Here is a 21126-nt window from a genome sequence, read left to right as displayed (position 1 = left end):
GAGCTTCGCAGAGGTTGCATTTAGATTCAACAGTTAAGAGCGGCGGGGTTGCTGCTGCCGCCTCTCCGAAGAGCTCGCGAGGCTCCCCGGAGGCGGTGGTCCCCGTGCCCGTCTGGATGCGGCTCTGAGACTCCGTGTGTCTGCTTGTTGCTGTGTGCGGGTGTTCGGCCACGATCACCTTTGTGTGTCTTCTGTCTGTTTAAACTTCAGGATGGCTCGCTTCGGGGAGGCGGTGGTCGGCAGGCCGGGGTCGGGCGATGGAGACTCGGACCAGAGCAGGAACCGGCAAGGAACCCCTGTGCCGGCCTCCGGGCCGGCGGCCGCCTACAAGCAGTCGAAAGCGCAGAGGGCGCGGACTATGGCTTTGTACAACCCTATTCCCGTCCGGCAGAACTGTTTCACCGTCAACAGATCCCTGTTCATCTTCGGAGAAGATAACATTGTCAGGAAATACGCCAAGAAGCTCATCGACTGGCCATATCCTTTCTTGCCCACCATTACTCCCCTCTCCCCTTTGCATTTCCTCGGGTAAGGGGGGAGACCTAGCATGGAATTTGCCCCCATCCCTTTCCTGGTGCCTATTTGCCCCTTTGCTGAAGTGCACTCTATACTTTGGTGCATCTAAGAGGCAAGCATGGTGCCGTAGAAACCGATGTGGGCACTAGTGTTTTTCAAGGTAAGACTTTTGGTTTCTGATTTTTCCTCCGTGAAAGTCTGGGTGCATGGTGTTGCGGTGTTTGCCTCTTCTGGGGCTGGGCTTGATTGGATTCTCGGCCCCCTGGTCCCTTCACAAGCTGCATAGAATGGGTTGCCTCTAATCTCAGGATTTTCTTTCATAGTCAGCCCCCCTTCCACCCCTTGAAGCCATCCCCTCTGCCCCCATCCCCACCAGCTGGGAAGACACCTACACTGTCTGCCTGGAGGAAAGTCGAAGCTCCGTGAGAGGATTTATCAGCTCAGAAGCTTCAAGAGCTCGGAGCCCAAACGCTGTAGACACATTGACAAATGGATAAATAACACAAGCTTCTGGCCTGGGACCCAGCTAACTGCTGGGGATTGAGTTTAAGTTCTGCTGGAAGAGGAGTGAGTGAGTGTGTCCCAGGAGGCAGTCTCTAATGACACAACCCAACAGCTCAGAGTTCGGGTGCTCTTCTCAGTCACGGCAGAGAAGCTCATCAGGCCCCATCCTTTCCTTAGTCAGGGTTGGGTTCTCCTGCCTCTTCAAGCTTGACCAGCTGAGTGCCTTCCCTATTCCCAGGATCCAGGCAGACTTGCTGGGCCTGAATTCATCAGCGGAGGGCTGCATTAGCTGAGCCCCGAGGTGTGCAAGCAATCCGTCTCTCATCTCTCTCTAGCTCCATAGGAACTGCTCTCCACAAAGAACTGGTGGTGGCAGTGTTAGGGTGAACGGACAGAGAAGGAGCTCCTTGGCAGGTTTAGTGAAGCGCACCCAATGCAGGCTGCTGATGAGGCATCTCATGGCCTCGTTCTTCACTAAGAATATGGGCATCTGGCAAGGTCTTTAGGAATCAGGGGCTGCTGGATGGTGAGGGAATGAGTAGGGAGCAAGCGGGGTGGGGGCGTGGGGTTATATATGGGTGTAGGCTTGGAGACATGGGACTTTGATGCTTGTGGAGAGATTTCTTGGGAGGGATGCACCTGCAAAAAAGAGGCCACTCGTTCTTCCTTCGCCTCTCCCCACCCCCAACCTCCAGGTGTGCATGGGGAAGGCAGCTGGAGCCGCCTTGGGTCTCCAGTATCCTGGAACGTCCTGGCTTGCCCGCCCTTGGGGCCTGGGCATCTCGCTGCTACCCCCACCCCAGCCTCTGGCCTTCCCTTCCTTCCTCCCTAGTTCTCTGCTCAGCCGCACCGCGACTGGCTGGCGTGTGGGGCTTCTAGGGAGCACCCCTCATTAGAAACGGGGGAGCATATCTAAGCAGACACTTCCTGCTGCAGCTCGCACCCCCCCTTCTTCCTGCACTCCCCTCTCCCTCCCACTGCCACAGAGTGATCCTGGGGCCAGCCGGTGCCAGAGTTAAAACCTATCTGGGGTGAGGGGGGACGGGCAAGGGGGAAGGGTCCGGCCCCTGCAGTCCCGCCCGGCCGGTCCACTGCACAAAGCGACAGCTCTCATTGTGTTTCGTGCTGCGGCTGGCTGCGAACACTCCTGGAGCCAGGTCCCTACAGATTTTCCCAGCAGGCACCCCGTTCCCCGCCCGCCCCGTCTTCTACAATTCTCCAAAATTTCCCACCCACCTTGTGCTGCTTTACAGCGTGCCTTTCTTAGGGGCGTGTTTACCCAGACAGGCGCCCTCCCGTTGCCAGGCGGTAGACAAAGCCGCCCAGCCGCCCCGCGGGCGGCAGAGTGTGCCCGTGGCCAGCGTTGGCACCTCGGACGGCACCCCCCTAACTCCCCTCGCGGCCTGAGCTCCACCGTTCCTCGGGGATTAGCACCTCGGGCACTTCCGGCCCGGCCTAGGCTCCCGGGCGGGGGAATTAAGCACGTTTCCTACACCACGAGGTCGCTGCTTTTCACGTTTTCTCTTCCGCTGCAAAGACGCCGCCTTTCTAGCACGCATTGCGAGCGGCGCAAGGTGTGACTGTGGGTTTCACTGCGCTCTTTCCATGTCTTCGGCCAGAATGGGCCAAAAAGTCAAAAGAGACAGTAGGGAGTTAATTTCAGCATCCTACTCGGTGCCTTGACCCTGAGCCGGGTCCCAGTGGTCTCTTCCATCCCATTGTTGGAAATTTCGCGGTGGTTCTACAGCATGTAGGCTGTTGGTAACAGTGTTCGGAGAACATCTGCTAAGGTGTATAGAGGAACCCTGTTGGCAAATTTAAAATACACCATGTTTGCTCTTTATTCCTGGCTGTACAATGTAATTGACTGATACATATTCCCTCTGTTGGTGACCATGTGGAAACATTGCACTTCTTGGGGTTCTGCGTGTGCTCTAATAGGGCATCTAAGTTCCTGGTCTCACCCCTCTTCCTTTCTAATCCCTTTCCGGAATTATGTTCCTTCTTCTTACTGGGAATCAGTGTGAGCACTGGTTTTCCAGCAAAGCTTTGGAGCTCAGCTGTCTGGGTTCAAATCTCAGTTCCTTTACCAACCCTGTGACCTTGAAAAGTTACTTTATTTCTCTGTGACTCAGTTTCCTTATCTGTGAAGTGAGGATGATATAATGAGTTACTGGAAGAATTAAATGAATTAATATATGTCAGGTTCCTAGAGCACTGCCTAATTACCCAATAAATATTAATAGAGTCCTTAAGAAATTTTAGCAAACCGAAGGGAGGGACCTTAGTTCTTGGTGTTCTTAGTGAACTAAGTCTTCTAGGCTTTTGCCTCCCACAGACAGCAAGGGGCAGCATCCTCATCACCCAGGGGCTTGTTAAAAATTCAGAATTCCAGATGCAGAGAATAAACCAGTGGTTATCACAGGGAAGAGGGGCAGAGGGAGGGATAAAATAGGTGAAGGGGGTTAAGAGGTTCAAACTATCGGTTATAAATAAGACACAGGGGTGTAATGTACAACATAGGGAAATATATAAAATATAGTCTGTATTTTATAAAGGGACATCCCTGGTGGCTCAGTGATAAAGAATCTGTCTACCAATGCAGGAGACATGGGTTTGATCCCTGGGTGGGGAAGATCCCCTGGAGAATGAAATGGCAACTCACTCCATATTCTTGCCTGGGAAATCCCATGGACAAAGGAGCCTGGTGGGCTACAATCCACAGGGTTGCACAAGAGTTGGATACGACTTAGCAAATGAACAGCAACATATTTTATAATAACGTTGTACAGCATGTTATCTATAAAAATATCAAATTGCTCTGTTGTACACCTGAAGCTATTATTGTAAATCAACTATGCTTCAGTTAAAAACAGTTTGGAATCCCGAGCCATGCTACAGATTTATTGAATCAGAATTTGCATTTTAATAAGATCCTCAGGTGATTAGTATGCCTATTTGTTTGGGAAATGCTTCTGTGCTCTACTTTAAGGGCCAGAATTTCAAAGAATGTAAGATTCAGGACACATGTCAAGACCTGTTTTGAACTGTCATATTCACATGCAACATGCTTGAGGATTTTGATTATTCATGTAATGTACCGTCTGAGATAAATACATCTATTTTTAGCTGCAGAAAGTCACTGGAGAACCAGGAGTTGTTCAGTTGCTCAGTCGTGTCCAACTCTGTGACCCCCATAGACTACAGAATGCCAGGCTTCCTTGTCTTTCAGTATCTCCCGGAGTTTGCTCAGACTCATGTCTGTTGAATCAGTGATGCCATCCAGCCATCTCATCCTCTGTCGTCCCCTTCTACTCCTGCTAGGAGGAGAGCTAGGAGGATAATGTATAATTCTGTGTGCTATGTTAGTGGTTTCTGGCCACTGCATTTTACTGGTCTTTAATCACATGGCATGAAAAGTTAAATATAAGGAATGATGTAACTTATACTTGGGGGATTCTCTGATTTGGATGGAGGGTGGTAACCTTATCCATTTATTAATACGGAAGGTCTTGTACTTGTGGGAAAAAATGCCGAGGATAACCAGATTTGGCATGAAAAATGGTGGCAGGTCAACAGCCCACTCTGAATATGTTTCATTTTTCTTGGAAGCTACATCTGCATAGGGAGATAATTTTATTTTCTTATGGCACTCTCTTCTGCAGTGGATACCATAACCTTTTTGAAAATGTTAATCTGATTTAAAATGTGGTATTACATTTTACATGATTTTTCTTTTCTTTCTTGCTCATCTAATAGATCTAACAAAAGGGTTCTCTTTTTCTCAGGGAATTGGCTGCTCTGAATGTCACCCTGCATTTACTGTGTTGTGTGCTTATTGGCGCTAACACTTCTGTGCCAAGGCTGGTTGCCCTGTACACCTACAGGGTCTCCCTCATGGTTTGTGAGATGCTCCCCACACATTTGCACTTTTCTAGGTTAGAAGAGGAAAGAAAGAAATGGCATGTCTGATTTTGTGCCATTGAGGAGCAGTGGGGTACTTCTCCCCCACTGATGGTATGGGTCGTCTCAGCAGGGGAGCACATGTTTCATGTGGAAATGAACATGGTTTAAAGTACGAAGATCAAATGTGTTTTAGCCACTGAGCTAATGAAGCTCATTGTAACGAACCTGCGGATATTCACTCATGATTTCTTATTGTAGAGAATTTCATTATAGCCCCAAAGGACTCTGGCTTTGAGACTGAGAGTATGTGCTGTATTATGGAGAATTTCCCACTGTCAATTATCCATTATTTTTGGAGGATTTTGGTGAAGATTACTGAGAGCTTTAGTTCCCCAATCTCCCATTATGGTGTATACCTTTCTCCTGCTTTGTTGCCCGTAAATATATTGTACCTTGAAAGATGGTAGACTGTAATCCTGACAAGAATTTCAGGTTGGATGTAACTCCAGTGGCTCATGAGTCAGATCACCTTGATTAGGGCAGAGGCTGGCAGTTAACAAGAACAGAGTCTGTAATTGTAGGCTATGATCAGACAGTGCGGAGAGCCTTCACATCATCTGTGTCCCTGGACAAGGAGACGGTGAAACAGAGAGAGACTGTAGTTGGCACTGAGGCTACGGGATAAAGGTCTTCATTTGCTGAAGCTCCGAGGACCATCTCCACATTGCCCAGTGACTTTGCCCTTGAAATAAGGTGTAAGAAATACTTCCTCCGGAAACTAGGCTGGGACTTGTCGAGGGGACTATTTGTAGTTGGGAGGTAGCCTGGAAAGCAAGTTGGAGTGAAGGAGCTTGACAGAAATGAAGTGACTTGAAGATGGAGACAAAAGTATCCTGGCTGTGATAGTTTGGTCGGTTGGTTTGCATGTCATTTCCCCACTTTCCTCCACTTGCTTTCCCTGTGCTAGGTGCAGGGCACCCGATGAATTAGAGGAGGAGGAGGGAAAAAGGAGAACAGGCCTTCTTTTTTATCTTCTTCTGAAAGATCCAGACTCTGGGATTAGTAGCTGGAGCCAAAATTGCTTATCTCTTTTTAGCTGCTGCTGTAAAAAATGTAGGTGTTTTTTTTCTTTTCCCCTCAAACTCTACTGCATTTTATTCTCTTTATAGGAACATCTGGTTTCTTTCCATCTTCATATTCTTGGTTGAAATAAAATGCAGTCAAGATGTGCTAAACTCTCAGAACTCTCGCAGACTCTTTGGCTCTGTGTGTTCCATCAGCTTATCAGGAGCCTCCCTCTTGTCATCTGCAGGGCTGCCTGGGAAACTGCAGCTCCTCAAGCCCAGCCATGTGGTCCAGCCCATCAGAGGCAACTGTGCTGATCTAATTTTTTTTATCACTGACCACAAAGACATGAAAGGGGGAACTCACACGTGACTGTAATTAATACCCTTTTATTCAAGAAGAGGGAGACCAGGTCCTTTTCTTCACTTTCTCTTTCTGCCCAGTCCTCCGCCCTTTTCATCTTTCTATATTTCTCCCTCTCATTTTTAGGTTCAGCCTTTGTGAATAATTCATTATATGTGTGGGTTTTTCCTAGGCTTTTTAGAAAGGGAAGGTTATTTGTCTTCCTCTTGGTTATGAGCAAGATCCCTTGCAGAGGGCCAGCTTCACCAATGAGCTTTTCCTTCTAAGTCTTCTGTATTTTTGCAGTGGGACTGGGACATGTGAGAAAGGTAACTGGGGGGAATATCTTTTTAAATAGGTTTTTTTCTTGCAGTTTTTTGTAATGATCGCCTCCTCTCCAGTCCTGTTTCACTGGGGTGCCCCATCAGTATGCAGCCATTCCCCTCCTGGATTCAGAGAACATGGTTAACGAGAAGATATTTATGTCCCCAAGCACTAGTCACTCTGAATCCTCTCATCCTCCTAGGTCTTCACGCTGATAAATGCTGAGCCACTGAGCTAAGAAGCAGGCTTCTGTAGCTGCTGCTTTTCAAATTCCGGTGTGGATTCATATAGGATTGGAATGGGGAGCAGACACTGAAATTAGTGTATCATGCTCCCCTCCGCTCCCATCAGTACATGGCTTCTAAAGCAGTCTCTTTCAAAGAGGGGTAAAAATGCCAGGGACCTCTATCAAGGCTTCTCCTTGCAAACATTCCAGACCTACACGGAGGGCTGGTGGAGGGTGGGGGTGGGGGTGTCATCAGCCTTCTTGGCAGCGTCATCTTTAACTAAGGACAGAAAGTATAGCACAAAGTGTTTAGGCTCCTCCAACTGAGTGGTTTCTTATGTGTTAAGCTTACCTCAGAGTGCTGACTATGGTGTATTTTTGACTGCTTGAGCACCCAAAGAATGTTTGGGGCTTCCCAGGTGGTGCAGTGGTAAAGAAGCTGCCTGCCAGAACAGGAAACGCGAGAGATACTGGTTTGATTCCTGGGTTGGGAAGAATCCCTGAAGTAGGAAATGGCAGGCGACCCACTCCAGTATTCTTGCCTGGAAAATTCCATGGACAGAGGAGCCTGGCAGGTTATAAACCATGGGGTCACAAGAGTCAGACACAACTGAGTGACTGAGTGCGTGCATGTGCACACACACACACACACACACAGACACACACACACACAGACACACACACACACACAGGCACACACACACACAGAATGTGTAGTGAATTTTCTATTCCCTACATCTTTGACCAACATTTGGCTACGGACTCAACCCTATTTATGAGCCCCTGTGTCCCCATCTCTGGAAAGCAAGGAACAGCCAGAAGGTATATCCTTACGAGGCAGAAATGGGCCAGATTAAGGAGCACAGCACTAAATGACTTTAAAAGTGCCTGTATCTAGTCCCTCCTTGACCCTGTCCCTGGCAGTGCAGTAGTTTACCCCTTAGGGACTTCTTATTTTTTTGACTTCTAAGTTTGTTAGACTGAACAGTTCCACTCTCAGCCTTTTTGGACTTTTTTTAAAGGCCTGCAATGGATGCATTCGTAAAGCAGTTCATCCCTGAGGCAGGTGGGCAGGGGTTGAGGATATAACTCCAGGCTAGGCTCCAGCTCTAGGCTCCTGTGGTCCAGCCGAGTGAGTGGCTTCAGGGCGGGACCCTCCTGTGCCAAGTGTGGTCTTTTTGCCTGTGGGTGGTTGATTTGAATTGCTATTGCAACTCTGCATAATTTTGAGGCTTTTTTTGGCTGCATTTGCTCCTGCTGCATTTTTGCTGCATCTGTTTCCCCCAGTCGCTGGAGAATTTGGAAAGCCTGTCTCAGATGTATGCATTGGCTTTCTGAAGGCTTGTGTCAATAAAGCCAGACGGTGGCAGTGGGGTGGGATGTCACTTTTTTTTTTCCTCCTCTCCATTTGGGGGAGATGAAAAAGGTGTGGCCAAACAGTAGGTAACAGGTTAGAGGGGAGAAGTGCTGTGGTTGGTGAGGTTTGTCAGTGATTAGACTCAGGTGTCATTTCCGTAGCCAAGACACAAGGGGCTCTTAGTGGCCTCCGGGACCCAGAGAAGAGCCTCTGCAAACCAGCGAGAGGAGGAAACTCCTGCTCTCAAATCTTTCCCAGCCTTTAGCTCAGTCTTAGGTTTGAAGTGTTTCAAACTTTCTGTGCCTCTTTGTCAGTTTCCACACCATTGTCTCATGGGGCTAGTCAGAGTCAAGAAGCATGAAATGGATTTTCAGCAGTCAGTCGCTGACGCCCTGGCCATTTCCAGCTGTGTGCTGTTGGAAACTGTCTCACTCCCGCTCCGTCGGGGATGTTTCTTTTCAGCAGGTGATTTCTGTCGGCATCAAGGCTCATTCCTCATTGAGCCTCTTTGTGTGGAAGGCATGTGTATGCAGTCTGTCACTTTCATCTCTGCCATTGGTCTTCAAACTTCATTGTGTCTCAGAATTTCCTGAAGGGCTTGTTAAAATACAGATGACTGGATCTCAGTCCTGGAGTTTCCAGTTCCCTCCAGAAACTAAATTTTGCATTTGTCACAAGTTGTCAGGTAACGCTGATGCTGCTGGCCTTGGAACCATACTTTGAGAACAACTGCTATGCCTGGAAATGCCTTTAGAGAAGACTAGTCTTACAAAGGAGAAGGAAATGGCAACCCACTCCAGTGTTCTTGCCTGGAGAATCCCAGGGACGGGGGAGCCTGGTGGGCTTCCGTCTATGGGGTCACACAGAGTCGGACACGACTGAAGTGACTTAGCAGCAGCAGCAGCAGCAGTCTTACAAATCACTCGTCAAAAATCTCTTAACAGCCTGAAGCCTTGTTGTTAACAGGGGTTCTTTTGGGTTCAGGTCATGAGTCTTTGAGACGTTCTTTGCCAAAATGCAGATGATCTTGGCAGCAGGGACATAGTAAGCTAGTATATGATATTATCAACTTAGTCGGTTCTTTCTGGGCTTACGATTGAGAGCAGTCTCTTCTGAGAACAGGCAAAGGACATGTCCCAGTTAATTCCAGCACCTAGCACAATGTTGGCACTCAGTGAGCATTCAGTAATCTGTTGTTGAATGATCGAATTCACCAGTTACAGTTGATTAAACACAAGCATAACTGAAGTGCCTATTTGCACTGACCAGGTCCTATAGGATCCGGTGTAGCCTGAGTAGGGGGAGAAGAGGATGTAGGAGGTGGTCAGGGCACTGGATAGCTGGCAGGGGATTGGAAGGTCATTACATGGGAAGTTGGAGGTTGTAAAAAGTAGCTTTACCTAATTCAGAAGGTTGGTCAGGGTCGCTCTAGTTTCTGTTATCGTTCACCACAGGCTGTGCAAAAAGTACACTGTGTCTGTTGTTATCCGGCATTGGCTTGTACAGACCTCTTTGTTAATTGGCACCCAGAGATCTATGGTTTAATAACAATTGAGATTTGTACTGATGGTCCCTAGGTACCACAAAATGCTGTGGTGCTTTCGGAATATGATCGACAAAGCATTCATTACATTATGTTCAACATGATTTGAATGGTGTGTGTACTTTATTGTATTTGGAGCTTTTGCAAATTATAATCCATATTGATTATATAAAGTGGCTCTTTATCACTTTTTTTTTTCATTAAATTAAAACCTTCCCCTCCAGTTATACTGGATAACAGAGGAATTTTGGCATTGTTCTAAAAATGAGTCCTTTTTACTCTAGCAATGCTGTGGGACCTAGAGAGAGATCCTCGTACAATTGTCATCATGTCAGATGGTGGTTAGAACGAAGTCATTATTTTTTAAATGGATTGTTGTCTCAGCAGGCTTTAGATTTACTGGGCGAGTTTTCCAGCTGACAGGCTGGCATTGCATCTAACTGGGTGTGCTTGGTTCTGTGGGCTTACATTGAAAATGAACCCCCAAAATTTCCAAGAGAGTCTTTAATAAGCACCTCAGCAAGAGGTGACACTAGTGGTAAAGAACCCGCCTGCCAATGCAGGAGACCCGAGAGATGTGGGTTCGATCCCTGGGTCGGGAGGATCCCCTGGAGGAGGGCATGGCAACCCATTTCAGTATTCTTGCCAGGATAATCCTAAGGACAGAGGACCCTGGTGGGCTGTAGTCCATAGTGTAGTGAAGAGTCGGGCATGACTGAAGCGACTTGGGCAGCACAGGAAGTTGGCAGGTGACGCGTTTCCCACGTTGACTGTCTCGCCTAACGTTTGTACCTTGGACCGTTCTGTGCTCTGTCATGCTCCTGTCTCGTCTCTGCTTGATTAAGATCAGAGGATGTTTCGCTTGAAACTGTTCATTGCAGGGTGATGGTCTTTAGATGCTTAAGGCTATGGAACTTTAGAGTTGGAACTGAGATTGGAACTTAGTTGGAACTTTTGATTGACTGGAATGACTGTCTTGATGACATCTAGAAGATTGTTCCTGGAGTGTGGGGACAGTTATATCCCTCTGGCACAGTGTTTTCTTGCTTCCTATCTTGAAATCACAAATCCTATTGCATTTTAAGTGATCCTGTGGCCCCTTATTTCCAAAATGTAATACAGTTTTGCTTACATTTCATTTGGGAGTGGGGGGATGGTCCATGGATCACAATTTTAAAATGCTGACTATGCTAGAAAATCCCCACATTCTGAGATGTTGGGATCCTGGGCTGTCGTAGCCTATAGATACAAGTATGATGGGAACTCCACAGGGAGGAACTATAGATCTGTGTTGGTGTGAGTGCATCAGCACGCTGCCATGATGAAACATGTGCATTCTAACCAGCAAGCACTGGGGTAATATAGAAACTCTTGCTGTTTCACCCTCGTAGATGACCATCAGGCTTCCGGTGTCAGGGTGCTCTCCCGTTATTAGAAAACTTAAAGGATAGCAAGTTGAAATACCCTTCCTTACGATTTCCACCTGTTAGTTATTTTTCGCTCCTTTTCTGTTCTATAACGCAACACAGACCCAAATCTCCTTCTTGGTCACTTGTACTATGAACACGGTACTGCAGCACCGAGTGGTGCTGTTGGCTAGAACTTTCTGTGATGATGGTTATGTTTTTATCTGTGCAGTCTAATGCTGTAGCTGCTAGCCAGATGTGGCTTCTGAGCACTTGACATGTGGCTGTCGTGACTGAGTGTTAAGTTTTATTTCATTAGAATTAATTCACATTTCAAGAGCCACATGTGGCTAGTGGCCACAGTATGGGACAGCAGAGGCAGAAAGGCTGCATAGAGTCAGAAACTCTGAACTGCTGTCTGGGATCTGTCCATCGTTCGCTTGGTGACTGGACGAGGTCTCCCTAGCTTGGCGCAGAGGCCTTCGGTGAGCCACTCTGCACACGGCACCAGCCGGCCTCAGCTGCCATGATGCCTTTCTCTCCCTCTGTGTCAGCGGGCTGCCTGAAGGGACCGTCCTTTCCCAGGCCTCTGTGCTGTGCACTTGCTGCTCTCGATGCCTGGAATGCCCTCGGTCTCTCTCCCCCTGACTGCTCGGCTTTAAGACTGTACTCGAGGTCATTTCCTCCAGGAAGCCTTCTTTGATTTCTCTCAGCAGAGGAAGGCCAACTCCTTCCTCCTGGCTCCCACATCATACGTGGTTTATTACTTTATTGTAGTACTTACCCCATAGTTTTAGTATTGGTTTTAAATCCCTATAAGTGAGAGCTTATTATCTTTAAGTTTTAAATTACCAGGACATAGAACAGTGCTTATTAACATTGGCAGTAAACATGTTTATTTAAATTAAAATACTTTTTCAAGGTTTCTTTTTGTGAAGAAACTGCATTCTAGTTCTGATGATTTGAGGTTGTAGTCATCTGAAAACCTCAGATCTTTTGCTATGAATTGATGGCAGAGTTAATTTTCCCTCACGCTGTTCTCATTGAATTTGATTTTTGAATGTAAATTCAGGACTCTGTGTTTATTTCATTTTATTTCCTTGCTTTTGGTCCAGCAGTCCATCCTGTAGAGATCCTTTTCAAGTGGGGACAGGGAACTAACATTCTTTGAGCATCCATGAACGTCAGACCCCATACATGTTATTATCCACATTTTATATATGGGAAAACAGGCTAAAGAAGCTTAAATCAGTTGCCCAACATCATCACCAGTGAACCTGAACCCTGGTGGTCTGAATCCAAAGCTTAGGTGGTTTCCATTACACATTGTTTCTAGACCCTTCTCAGGACAGTGAGCACACTTAATGTGAGCGCTATGTCAACTGCAGATAAGGATGGACATGTGCTTTATCCTTTCTTTCAAGTAATTGATGCAAATGTGGTTAGAATTGGGACCCTTGCTTCTGCTTAACCACTAGTACATTGGTCAGTGTTCATCGACTGTTAAGCTTTTCTCACATTTTCTGAACTTTAACCAGCTGATAGCCCTCTATCTCATCTGTAAGGATATTGGGCAAGATATCCTTGTCATAGGCTTTGCTGAAACCCATACACACTTTTATACCTATTTCATGCCTGTGCAAAGAATCCGCCTGTAATGCAGGAGTTCTGGGTTCAATCCCTGGGTCAGGAAGGTCCCCTGGAGAAGGACATGGCAACCCACTCCAGTATTCTTGCTGGGGAAATCCCATGGACAGAGGAGTCTGGCGGTCTACAGCCCATGGGGTCACAAAGAATCGCACACAACTTAGCATCTAAACCACTATACCTGTATTAGGCTAGGAAATAACATCTTGCTTTCTCCGACGTCCATATTGGGTGTTATTTTCAGAGACTCACTTAGACAGTATTTTATTTCTTTACTAGACAGTAGAAGTTTTGAAGTCTAGAATCACAGGAGTTGAAGTGATGTTAGACATCAGCTAGTCCAATGCCCAGTTGAAGAAAGCTTCACCTTAGAGGTTAGGATTTACCAATCTCTGCTTGGAAGCGTTAGTGTGTCAGTTAAAAACATGACCTTTAGATTCAAGTCTTGATACCACCTTCACCACTTCTAGTTGTATGCCTTGGGGATTTACTTGACCTTGCTGTGCTTAGAATCCTCAACCATAAAATGGAAATAGAAATTTTACCCACAGTGTGTATCTTATAGGATTTTTGTGACAATCAGATGAGATAACACATGTAAAATGTAAGAATAATGTCTGGCACATAGTAAGCCATGAATACATCTTAGTTGTTAGTGTCTGGTTAATTTCAGATGAATCACGATTGAATTTCTGCAGATCAATTTTCCCCTTCTAACAATACCATTTGCTTTCTACTGACTTGTTGGCTGTCTAACCAGGGCACTGCCAGATGTTTATGTGGCCTCATGTTGGTTTTGTAACCTCGCTGAGCCTCAGCATCTTCAGGTGTGAGGTATAGGTCACCTGCCCTGCTTTGCCTCCCTTCCAAGACTGTTGTAAGGCTAACATCACCTAATATGTGGCAAAGTCCTTTGTAAAGATGTTAGATATTAGGAACTTGCCTGTAGCTCAGACTGTAAAGAATCTGCCTGCAATGCATTAGACCCAGGTTTGATCTCTGGGTCGGGAAGTTCCTCTGGAGAAGGAAATGGCAACCCAGTCCAGTATTCTTTCCTGGAGAATCCTATGTCCAGAGAACCCTGGCAGGCTGCAGCCCGTGGAGGAAGACAACAAAGATAAGGACACGACTGAACGACTAACAGTACTACTTTACTACTAACATTTTATTGAGTGTTTACTATGTGCCAGATCCTTGTGCTAAGTGCATCCTATGGATTACTGCATTCATTCCCCATGACAGTCCTACAGAGATATGCATGCTTGTTTACTGCATTTCACGGTTGGGAGGATTACATGGAGAGGTTAACTCGTTTGCCCAAGATTACACAGTACACAAGAGCTGGAGGCCTGGATCAGAGCCCGTGCTCTCAACCACCTCAATGAGGTGGTCTGCCCACCAGCCCTTTTTGTTTTTCTTCTCAGAGTTATTGGGTTTACATTTTTAATGTTGCATTTAAAAACACCTACATCCAAACCTGCCTTTTTTCATGCATCTCTAGTGCCAATTTTATACCAACATTGTCTCTGAGGACATGTTTGGATTTACAACTCAGAGAAAATATCTTTAGGAGCAATAACGTTGCAGAATTTTCCTAGCAAACTTTTGATGAAAGCAGATAAGATACTCAAAACCATCAGCCTTAGACCAAGGCACTCTGTTTTGTTTTTGTACAGAAATGGTAGTTGCAGGTTTCAGGTGGCCTGATTGGTGGCATGTGGAAGGGTCTGTCCTGGAGCCCTGGCTTGGCCTCTGGGCAGATTTTCTTCTCAGGGGTTCTAGCTCTTCTAGCTGCCTCCTCCTCATCTTTTTTCGGGCTTCTGAGTATTTAGGGTCTCCATCTTTGTTCTGTCGGAAAAGGGAGTCAGGATTGGATTCCATGAACTCTGGAGGAAGCTTCTGAAAGGGCAAGAGGGATGTGACAGGGAGGGGGAACCTGCATGGCTTGAAGCCAATGACCATTTGCCTAATGAGCCTGGGGAAGGTCATCTAGCCAGGATACCATAGGGCATTGTACCTGCGGGAACTGGGTACATGCACGTGAATGGAGCTAGGGTGTAGGGTGTCTGGAAGCCAGGCAGAAGGCTCAAAGGAAATTAGGGAGTGGGCTTCAAAAAAGTGAAAGGAACTGCCTCTTCTTTCTGCTAACGTTGGATTGTGTTTGCAGGGGAGTTTGTATCTATGAGATTGCTGAGCCATATGGATGCACAAGGATGCATGTGTTCCCCTGGTCTGTTGATACGAGAGCAGTTGAAGGGCGTGGGCTTGTCTGGAGGTGGGGCAAGTAGGCGGATGTGGTAACATCAGGAGGGGGCAGTTCTGCGGAATATGGGCCCATGTAAATGCAGAGGATCTGGGCATTTTGGCAACCTACTTCTCCTTTCTCATAGATTGTTATGTATGTATTTATTTATTTTTGAGGTTGCCATCTGCCCTTCCTCCCCCAAAGTTTTATGGATAAAGATGTTCTGTCTTCTCTGGGTAACCTCTTTCCCTGGTGATGATTAGAGAGTAACCAACAAATTCCCACCCCTGAATGTACAGGCTCAGAAAGACTGAGCTCACTTATGTCACAAACATCAGTAGGCAGGCTCAGAGGAGCAAAGCGAAGGAATAGATTCTAGGAAATGAGAACGGTCCGACAGCTCTCCACACTTCCACCGTGAGGGAGACTGCCTTCAGAACAGCCCTGCACAGTTGTAAAGTGTATCATCTCTTTCTCTTCTCTTAACCTTCATTTCTTTTTATTTTCATGTACTTATTTTTGTATCATTTACCAGCACTCCGGGGACCGTGATCTGGGCCTGGAGAGTTTTCCGTGCCTCAGTTTACATCCCTGGCAATGTTGAGAGGAAAGTATTGTATTGTTTTAGTTGCTAAATCATGTCTGACTCTTTGAGACCCCATAGTAGACCACCAGGCTCCTCTGTCCATGGAATTTTCCAGGCAAGAATACTAGAGTGGGTTGTCATTTCCTTCTCCAGGGGATCTTCCCAACCCGGGGATTGAACCCACGTCTCCTGCATTGCAGGTGGATTCTTTATAGCTGAGCCATTGGGGAAACCCCTCAGAGGAAACTAACCTTTAATAAATACTTATTGTATGGCCAGCACTCTACAGTGTGCATTAGAGACATCCATCACTTTACCCAGTCTTGAGGGAAATAGATATTATTGTCTCTTCTGACACATGATTAGCCAAGGGTCACAGAAAGATGTGGTCTGGCCAACTCCATTGACTCTTCTCTTTCCACTGTACTACACTGCCTCGGATCAGACCAGAAGAGTAGCAAGTACTCTTCTCTAATAGAGCATCCTCTTAGGATGACCCCGAACTGCTTGCCTGCATCAGTAGCACCTGCTGGGTATGAGGCTAAACCAATGGAGGAGTAAGGAATCAGTAGATGGGAAAAGAGCAAAGATCTCTTCCCCATCACCAGGAAATGGGTCTGTGACAATTTGCCCTGTGTCATTGGAATGTGAGCATCGATTGGAATTGGGGCTGTTTGCTATTTTTCTCTCCTGTCTTCACCAAAAGCTCCATTATCAGACTCTCTTCATCACTCTGCAGGGACTTTTGATTTGGAAATGCCAATTCTCCTTTTGTTTTTAATATTAGCATAGAAAGTCCATTTTCTGTTTTCCAGCTCTTAAAAAGTCTATTCTCAGCGCTCCCTTTTCCAGGGCACCCATAGTGTGAGTGATAGTGGGAGGAAGCAACTTTTATGACTTTTTTTCCTGAAGTTTCATCTTTTACTGAATGCTTCTGGCTGTGGCTAGTTAAGGAAAATGGGGGTTGTGGGGACAGAGGGGCTGCAGGAAAGACTTTACTATCCCGGTAGAGAGTGTAGGAAAGGCTTCCGATAGGTTTATAGAAAAGCAGCCTTAAATTCACCCCCAGGCTACCATTTTGAGGATTCTGACTTTTCATTAACTATTTCATGGAGGTATTTCTAGCCAGTTGTCACGGAGCTTCTGTTATTGAAAGTTTAGAAATGTTTCCACTGTAGACATTGAAAGGCATGCCTAGGTGTGCCAGGACTCTGCTTTGGTTGCTGTTGTTGGATGTTAGTAGCTTCTCCAGAGGGGCTTCTCTGCATTGTAATAATGGAGGCTCCTCCTTTCTGTCTCACTTCCCTTTGCCTCCTGTTATCTATTAGCAGCACAGACTAATAGGATGTTAGAGTTACAGGGACCTGAGAGAAACTCGAATCAAACCCTCATTTATCTGAGAGAAAGCTGAGGGTCAGGGAGGTTAAGTGACTTGCCGCTCGTCTCTCAGTAAGTGACGGGGGCCGGGCTGGAGTCCGGTACTCCTGACTCTTGGTTCAGGGCTTTGCTTATCACGTCTCCTCTGTGCTTTCTTCAGTCTTTGCTCATCATCCTTCTATCCCTTCACCCTCTTTCTGGGATGTTTTCCTCCTGTTTTTAGTTAGCAGGTATATATTTTTATTGTTTCTCTAGGTTGGGGCATCAGAGGAGGGGATCATGATTAATAAGAAAGGACTTAATTAAGAAAAAGGAGGAATGGACCAGAGAAGGAAAATTCAAGAGAAGCCAACCAGCACGGATCCAGTTGAATCCATGGATGGGATTGGGAGGCAATCCATGAGAATGGATTATGAGAATGGGAGGCAGTGGTTCAGAACAATGGCTAACATTTCCTTCTCCCAAAGTGTCACCTGAGAATGTTATGAAATCGTAGTAGTTAAGAGGCAATGAGCTTCTACCCAGCACAAGGATCACATCTCAGTAGATGGGAGATTGGATGCTCCAGCATGTACTTATCTCACAGTGTTTTCTGGACTCTTCAGTGGTCCTGAGAGAGTAAACCATCCAGACCCTAACCTTAAGAGAGATGCTCTTGAGAACAGTCAAGTAGGGATGGAGAAGTAAACTCAATAAAAAGATCCCTTTCTTTTAGAAGGCTCCATTCAAGCCAGGAAGCCAAGGGAGTTTTATTTGATTGCTCTGATAATAGGTTCCTAAGCTTTTCAGGAATCTGGAGAGGTTTCTAGTCCTGGCTCTGGGAAAATCTTATTCCTTCTGTGATTTCAGAATCTACATCTATAACATGAGTGTGCTGGATTAGCTAACAGAACTCTAAGGCACTTTTCATTTCCTACCGAGGTATCCCTGGGATTCTAGTTTCCTTATTTGTTATCTCACGTGACTTGAGGGCACCTTTAGCTGTCACTGCCTTCACCATGGAAGGCAGTGTTCTTCTCCCTGACTGCACATGAAAATCAGCCTGAATCCTTCTGGATATTCTGATGCCCAGACAGTAGCTGAAATGAATTAAATTAGAATTTCTAAAGATGCAATACCTGTATCTTTAATTTTTAAAAGCCTCCCAGATGATTCTGCTGTGTCTACAGGCTGAGATCCACTGATGATCTAGAAGAGGAGAGCCTTCACCTGATTTGTTTCTTTGAAATATGCTTTTAATCACGTGTCTTGGTTGCTTCTTCTCAGTTGTCTTATAGCCGCAGTGATATAGCGGAGGGGCCTCCCGGAATTCAACCTGAGAGAATGGGGGGATTGATTCTTCTGTTTCATGGTGTTGGCAGACGGTTCACCTGTGGCAGCTTCTTGCACACATCTGGCTGCACAGGTCCCCAGCCTTCTGTGCTAAGGGTGATGCTTCAGACTTCCAGAAGGCAGGTCTACTAGGGGAGCATCTCAAATCTAAGGGGCAGAGTGAGTCTTGCTCACCCAGGAGGCCCTTGAGCAAGTGACTGAAGATTCATTGACTTTTTTCCTTCCCATTTGTTAACTCGTTGTGTGTAGGAGGGTTGTCCAGCTCAAGTGCTGTCAAATTTAGGCATCTCTAGTATCCTTAATGGTCTGCTAGGGACATGGAGCTTGCAGTGAGTGGTGTGTGGAACTGGCTAGTCATAGCTTGTGGGTTTCAATTGTGTGTATCTCTTCCCAACTTCGTGTGCATGGGTGTCAAGTTAGTAGCTTGAGATTGCCATGGAGACAGGTTTGCACTCCAGAAATTGATACTTGCTACCCACCAGGGCTTTTCTCTCTTTAGGGAGGATGGTTTTTAAACATTTATTCATGAAACAGTTTACTACTTAGCAATATAGTCCATTTGCTTGTGGAACTTCTCTGAATTGCCCCAGATCTGCCTTTGGGTGGCCGTTCCATCCAATGGTCCCAGCCTTGCCCTTTGGAAGAACTTAGACAATTTCAGCATCCCCTCTGATAAGCTAGCCCTTCAGATATTTGATAAGAGCTATGATGCCTCTCTCCAGTCTTCCTTTTATAAGCTGAGAATCCTTAGTGCTGTCAACATTTTCTCATGTGGTTTGGAGGCTCATCGGTGTCTTTGGATGTTGGGGTGCAATAGCAGGGTTTTTCGAGGAAAACAAAAACTTCTGCCAGAGGTGATCTGTGGACTCTTTCACAGAAGGCTTTTCCTTTTCTTTCTGCATTCAGAGTACCATCTGAGCCCTGCAGAGCAAGTGGGGATGTGGAGTAGGCTACAGTCTTGGGTGTGGTTGCGGATGGCAGCCCACATTCTTTGCCTAAAACACACGTTGCTGCCAGAAAGGCTTGATGGGCTTGAATTAGTCAGAGTGTCATCAAAACACAGATTCTGGTTTCTGAAACAGGTAATTTTCCCACCACTGTTTTGTTTTCCTTCCAGAGGCTTTTAATATTTCCCCTTTCTTTCTTCCCTTTTCTGTAGCATTCAGTCTTTTGTCTCCTGACCACCAAAACTCTGTGTCGAATGACAGCATTTTGAGTCCAGAATTCAGCGTGACACACAAAAAGGGAATTTGCTAAGGCTTATCCAGCTGTCTGTTAGTGAGAGAAGAGAGAGAGGGAAACCGGTGCTGGATGAGATTCACAGAATCACCACTTCCCATCCTTTTGGAACTGGGGCTCAGCTGAGACTGAGCACTGGTTAACCACGTTGGCAATGATGTGAACTTCCTTTCAATCATTTTATATAGAGGGCAGGGACATGGGAGTGAGTTGGGAGTTGTTTGGTCTAAAAGCAATGAAAAGTTCAATGCAGCTACATAGCCAGCATTGCAGGGTTGGTGCCAGGGATCTTTTGTTTTGAGTAACTGAGTCCATTGACCCCCCTAAGAGAGCAGTGGGCCGTATGGGCAAACAGAAAGCCTTTTGGGGGGTTCTCTGCCTCTTTGCTATGTTCTCAACATTGCTTCCTTTGTCTTTCATTCATTAGGATTTCAGTCTTTAGGAGTAGGTGTAATGGCATTTCTATCTTCTTGACAGAGAGAGAGAGAGGTGTGTTCAGGACTGCCTGTCAGATGGTGAATTTGAACAGAGGCAACTGTTGTCATGGTGATGGTAGGTTGCATCCCACCACCATGGAAACCAAAGTTAAAAAACTGATGTTAAGGCTGGAAGTCACATGACACATTTTTGTTTTGTTTTGTTTTAAAAAAAGAGGGGTTTGGTTTTTCAATCTGATTTTTTTTTTTTTTTTAAGGCGAGTTGGGTGGTGAGAAAAATTCCAGTAAGGGAAGCAGTGAGATAATGAAATGGGACAACGTGAAGTATGCAGAGCCTTCCACCTCATTTTTCTGCTTGTTAGCAGTGTGTTTCGGATGGGAAGGGGAGGACAAATCCAGGATGGATTTCCAGAATTGCAGTCAGAATTGTGTGCTGATTCTTCTATCACAAGAGCGAACACTGGGGTTTAGCCCTCCTGCCCTTCAGTGGCTGTGTGTCATCCCCCCCATCGATAAGGTTGGGACAGAGACTGAGAACCTAAAAATAAGGACTGAGCAAAGAGATGGGGGTGGAGCAGGGGGCGTGACTTGCCCCAGATACGAGAGCGGTTCATACGGTGATACATTCAGATGCTTAACATTGTCTTTCAGGAAATTGAAAAATTTATCAGTATCCCCTCAGAACCCCAAAGAATGCAATGTCTCTCTTTATTTCCTTTTCTGAATGAGACTTCTTTGGATGCTCTGTCCTGCTGGGTCAGCCACAGAAGGAGGTTCAAAGAAGTCCAGGAGGAGTCCATCCAGGAGCATGTTAGCCTCTGGGCTGAGGCTCCCTTGGACCATGATTTACCTCTGAACCTAGGTCGGGCAGAGCTGCGAAGGCTTGCTGAGAGTTAGAAAGCCCTCTTGACTCATCATCTTTTTATCTCACAGTAACTCCTACTTCATCCCATGATCTGGAGAGAAGGTGAAACATCTTTCCAGGAAGGAGAGCTGGCCCCAGGCCTACCAGGGCTGGTTTGGATTTTCTTTTCAGTCTGGGAGGCACTGAAGAACTGTGCACACGGTGTGTGT

General features: G+C 46.3%; 1 protein-coding gene across 1 annotated transcript in view; it reads left to right on the top strand.

Moving 5' to 3' along the window:
* The first annotated feature begins 211 nt into the window (after nucleotides 1-211).
* The window catches only part of LOC129551056 (voltage-dependent R-type calcium channel subunit alpha-1E), a 328009-nt gene continuing 307094 nt past the window's right edge, over nucleotides 212-21126 (top strand). Inside the window, 1 exon segment of the mRNA XM_088844921.1 lies at nucleotides 212-477. Coding sequence (XP_088701047.1) covers nucleotides 212-477 — 266 coding nt within the window.

Source organism: Moschus berezovskii, chromosome 17 (assembly GCF_049115385.1).
Source record: "Moschus berezovskii isolate FMDL1 chromosome 17, NW_MosBer_1.0, whole genome shotgun sequence".
NCBI classification, from domain to species: domain Eukaryota; kingdom Metazoa; phylum Chordata; class Mammalia; order Artiodactyla; family Moschidae; genus Moschus; species Moschus berezovskii.
The sequence above is the reverse complement of the archived record's forward strand: the minus strand, read 5'-3'. Positions and strand labels throughout refer to the sequence as shown.